This window comes from Acanthamoeba castellanii, assembly GCF_000313135.1.
Source record: "Acanthamoeba castellanii str. Neff unplaced genomic scaffold scf7180000084762, whole genome shotgun sequence".
In the NCBI taxonomy this organism is placed as follows: Eukaryota; Discosea; order Longamoebia; family Acanthamoebidae; genus Acanthamoeba; species Acanthamoeba castellanii.
In genome coordinates, this window is record NW_004457518.1 from 340,502 (window position 1) to 345,397 (window position 4,896).

General features: G+C 61.0%; 2 protein-coding genes across 2 annotated transcripts; both read left to right on the forward strand.

Moving 5' to 3' along the window:
* Nucleotides 1-93: 93 nt before the first annotated feature.
* Nucleotides 94-3,646, forward strand: ACA1_235410 (uncharacterized protein; the record flags this gene model as incomplete). Its single annotated transcript, XM_004341039.1, has 15 exons — nucleotides 94-211; nucleotides 382-512; nucleotides 661-764; nucleotides 860-1,018; nucleotides 1,187-1,363; nucleotides 1,491-1,639; nucleotides 1,808-1,989; nucleotides 2,069-2,155; nucleotides 2,226-2,336; nucleotides 2,363-2,438; nucleotides 2,566-2,729; nucleotides 2,830-2,905; nucleotides 2,989-3,219; nucleotides 3,341-3,491; nucleotides 3,628-3,646. 15 exons carry the CDS (start codon nucleotides 94-96, stop codon nucleotides 3,644-3,646), a joined length of 1,935 nt encoding a protein of 644 aa, XP_004341087.1.
* Nucleotides 3,647-4,075: 429 nt separating this feature from the next.
* On the forward strand, nucleotides 4,076-4,791 carry ACA1_235420 (uncharacterized protein; the record flags this gene model as incomplete). Its single annotated transcript, XM_004341040.1, is given in 3 exon segments — nucleotides 4,076-4,527; nucleotides 4,595-4,768; nucleotides 4,779-4,791. The coding sequence occupies 3 exon segments, from the start codon at nucleotides 4,076-4,078 to the stop codon at nucleotides 4,789-4,791; spliced, it is 639 nt and encodes a 212-aa protein (XP_004341088.1).
* Between the last annotated feature and the right edge of the window lie 105 nt (nucleotides 4,792-4,896).

Below are 4,896 nucleotides of genomic sequence, written 5' to 3' on the forward strand. Positions count from 1 at the left end.
GCGCGCGCGCTCGTGTGTATCATCACGCTTCCTTTTTGTGTTCAAACAGAGGAGCAAGCGGCAGTGCGGTTTGGATTGCTGGCGCATACGGCGATGGCGTGGGTCGCTGTCCACCACCTCGGCGACCAGGCGCCTGACGCGGCCGTCAGTCAGGCCGTCTATGCGCTGGCCCACGACGTGGAATTCTTGTCCGCCTGGAGCGTGATCGAAGGTGCGGCCATCAGTCCATCTACCTCAATGCGTGTGCTGACTCGCTCGCACACGCGCACAACACCGCACACGCGCACGCTCGACCGCACACGGAATCATGCCATACGCGGCGCCAATCAGGTGGAGATGCGCTGCTGCAACCGCGAGGCCTCTCCTCTGTCGCCGTTGCAGAGCTGTTGGACCTCGAAAAGGCCTCGCTGTCGGACATGCACGAAAAGCTGCGGCACGAGGTCAACATCGGCTCGCGCGTGAGCCTCGAAACCGCCACGGTTCCGTGGCCCAGCCTGAAATCGTTCGACGAGGTATGCACCATGCCACTCATCGGTGGTGACTGAACTCTTGAACGCCGCCCACCACCACCACATCACATGCGACACGCACAACGCGCACTGCACACGACACGGCACACGCCGAATAACACAACACACACACACTTTTGTTTGGGCTCAGTTTTTCATCGGACCACTGATCAAGCTCAAGTCCGGTCGAGCCAAGCAACTCCTCGTGGCGTGCTTGCTCGACCAACTGGGCCTGAGCTCGAGTGACCGCGCCATGTACTCCATCTCTCCATCTCTCTCTCATTCGCTGCATTCCACTGCATTCTCTCTGCATTCCTCTGATTGGTGGGCGATCGCTGTGCAACGCACAGTCAACGCTTGGTCAGCTGTCTGATGGCGGTGACGCTGCCTTCGGCCTTTGCCGAGGGCACGGTGCGGCAGGAGGTCGAGCGCGACAACCCCGACGCGCTGGGCGTGCTGCGGCGGCTGGCCGACGAGCCACAGTTCGACCACCTGTGGCACTGGATCGGGTGCCCTCCATCGTCAGCCTCCGCATGTTCTGCAACACCCATTGCAGTCCTCCTGACACACAGCCGGCGTGTCGTGTTGTGTCGTGTCGTGTCGTGTCGTGTCGTGCCGTGTGCTGTGTCGTGTGCGTGTGTGGTGTGTTCCGTTTATTTTGTGTTGTGTGTCGCCAGGAGGCAAGAAGATACCGAGGAGCAACGCCAGCAGAAGCGGCTGAAGCCATTTCAGCTGGGTAGGGGACAATCGAGCGACTTTGAGTGGGACAGCAAGGGGCTGCCGCTCACCACGCGGGCCGACCTGCAGCGGTTCTTCGACGCGCCCCTGCCCGCCCACTGGTCGACCGGCAAATGGTGCCCCAGCCGCACCCTGCAGCAGCCCACTCGCCCACATTGCTTGCCCAAACGCTCACGTTGTGTCGTGCGTGTCGTGCGTGTCGTGTGTCGCGCCGTGTGGTCGTCGGTCGGCGTCGGCGTCAAGGATGCCCGATCTGACTGGACTTGATGACGAGGACTGGATCGGCCAGCAGGTGAATGAGGACACGTGTGCCCCGGTCATCCGAGATCTGGCGTCGCGATGCGAGGATGTCCAGCGTATGGCCACCATGCGCTTGGTCCTCCAGTGGCAGGGTATCGCCAACCATCAAATCAACCAACCACGCCCTCGGCGCTGAGTTGTGTGGTGTGTGTGGTGTGTGTGGTGTGTGTGGTGTGTGTGGTGTGTGTGGTGTGTGTGGTGTGTGTGTGGTGTGTGTGGACGGAAACACTTATATTTGGCGACCCCAGGCGTGCACGCAGCAAAGCTGGCGATCAAGTGGGGCGCCAAGCTGATCGGCTACCAGCGCGTTATCAACAAGGCACTGCTCATCGAGCGCCTCCTCATCGCCTGCGCCGTGGCAAGCCATACACCGACCACGTTCCGGGTGGCCGGCTTCGATAGCAAGTGTTTGCCTCCCACCGGCAGTCTCCACGACGAAGTGGTAACCAACAACAACCCTAGAATCTGCAGCGCAGTATCGCCTATTAACGCTGGACCATGTGCTGTGCGTGCGCGTGCAGGGCCAGTACATGCGCGACTATCTCGAGCTCTTGCGCGATGTCGACGAGCCAGAGAGCGTCCGAACGCCAATTCTCAATCTCATCGCCGTACGTGATCTTTGTTCTTCTTCTAAGCTCAAGAACGAACTACTTATTATTGGGCGACACACGGGAGCAGATGTTCCCGGAGCACTGGTCTGTCACGCTGCCGCATGTGGCCGCAGTGTTCCACAGCGCGGCGGAGAGCTTGTCTCTGCGGGCCACAGCCCTGTCGACGTTCTCCTTCATCGTGCCGTCGCGCCGGACTCGTGGCAGGCCTGCAGCCACGAGGAGAGAGAGCAAGTGAGGCAGGCGATCGCTGAGCTGAGCTCCTTCCTGCCACCGCTCCACGGTACCCCTAACCTCCCCACCTCTTCTCCTGAGCGCGACCACCTGCCTACCTCTTCGTTCTTCGCTCTTCGCTCTTCATCACGTTCTTTTTTTCTTCGCTTTTCGTTCTTTATCGTTTTTTTTTGCAGGTGTGGTGTCGCTGCGCGATGTGGCGGCGAGTGCGTTGGCGAGCAGTCAGGTCGGCAAGCACAATGGCTATGATTGGGAGGGACTGCCGGAGGAACTGAGAGGGCTGATGGAGCGCAAGGCGTGGGCTTGCGCAGAGAACAACGAACCCTATCGCCACCTTCAGGTAATCCCCCTCTTCCTCACCAACATCATCATCATCCAACAATAACACTCAACATGCGTGTGGTGTGTGTGCATGTGTGTGTGTGTGTGTGTGTGTGCAGATGTCTGCAGCCCTGGGCATGTGCAGGCTCCTCCTGCGTGCGCATGGCGTTGTGGGCAGTGATACCGCGGTCAGCGGTGCGCGTTGCCCCTCCCTCTGCTATTACTCACGCGACATACACACCGCATGCGCAGGCACTAACGGGCCAGAGTGCGTGCAGGCAAACAAGCCGCACCGATTGAGTGGTCGGTCGTGATGTCTGAGCTGGAGCTGGAGCTGAGCGCCTGGCTGCCGAGCATCAAGTCCGTCCTGCACGCTGGTCTCGCGGAGGGCTGCAGCGGAGCAGATCTGGGGCGCACCTACCTGCGTCTGCTCTTCGGCAGAGACGCCCTGGATGAGCTCGTGGCGTTGCTCCTGGTCGCACTGCGGGAGGGCGGCGAGGATTTGACCCGTACGTCACTGCTCGCCTCGTTTTACAGCTCAACTGCTGACAGATCCACACACAACACAACACACATGACACACGCGATACACAACACAAAAACACACACGACACACACGGTCACACACAGCGGTGAGAGCGATGGAGATGGCGCGAGAGATCGTCGAGCAGTGCTTCATGGACCACACGCCTGCGCCGCCAACACCCATTGGCGTGGTGCATGGTGTGCGCCCTGTGCCGCTGACCGAGGAGCGTGCGGAGATCTTGCGCATCTTTGTGAGGTACCGTCCACCAATGTCCTCCTGCACTGCACTGCGCTGTGACCCTTGTGCATCTCTCCAGGAAGAGACTGATCAACTGCTGGGCTGTGGTGGTGATGGGTGGTGGTGGTGCAGGTGCGATGCGTTGTGGGTCCAGGATGATGGCACAACGCTGATGCGTTTGGTGCAAGGCCATCTGCAGGGCCATGTGCCTTTCGACCGACCTGCACTGGCATCCTTTCTCGGTGTGCAAGAATATAACACATGGCCTGGCAGGAAGGTCTAGGCAAGCACAGACCTCAACAAAACTGATAAGCGCCTGATTTTTTAGGAATTGCTTTGAGTCAGGCGACCAACCAGGAGGCTCCTGGCGATCACAGCTCATTTTCACTTTTGTTGCTGCGCCCTTCCTTGGAACTCCGCCGCCCACAATGCTTGTCTGCACCCACCTCCCACCAAACACCTGTGCACCCAGCACGCAATAGAGATGGCAGCTTCGGCGCTCCCCCTCCCGGTCTTGGTCCTCGCCCTCGTGTCCCTTGCTCTCCGTCTCCGCCGCACTTACGGCCTGCGGTTCCGCTGGCCCCACGGTCCTTTCGCCGGTGATGGACCTACGCCTACGGGCCGTGGGGCTGTGGCGGGTCGAGGTTCATGGGCAACCAGGTGACGGCTTTTACAGCATCTCAAGCGTCACCTACTACCTCAGCCACCGGAGCGGTTCGTCGTCGCAAGTGTCGGCCGTGATCATCGGCGGCAACAGTTTGATCGCCTCGGTCGACATCAGCTCTCCTCTCCCCTCCGGCTACGGCCCCGTCCAGGCCACGTTCGACCACGCGGCGACCTACTTGGCGGCCTTCTACGCCACGGGAGCTGGCGACGGCCAGTCCAACGTGTGGATCGACTTGGTGGGTGATGCAACGGGCTTCTGCTACAGCAGCATCACCGACTGCGTGTCGAATATTGCCAACCGGGGCCTCGCAAGCAACGTGCTGGGAACGATCATGCAGCGTTGCTGCACGGCGCCTTCACCATCGTCTACGCGCACGCCCTCGCCCTCGTCGACGCCCTCCAACTCGGCTACGCCGACCACCCCTTCAACGACCCCATCCATCACTCCCACACAGACCCTCGCCCACTCGCACGGCCTGTGGCCCTGGCGCCAACACCAACGGCACCGTCGTGGGCGTCTACGGCTACGGAGGCTGGAGCGCCGACGCGGCGAGGTGCCTCGGCAACAAGGTGACGGGCTACCATTCCATCTCGAGCGTTACCTTCTTCTTCAGCCACAGCAACGGTTGGTCGCTGCAGGCGTATGCGGTGATCATCGGCGGCGGCAGTCTCATCGCCTCGGCCGAATCAGCGCTCTGCTCCCCACCTCGGGGTCGAGACCATCATCGAGGGCAGCTGCCCGGGTTCTTCCCCCTCG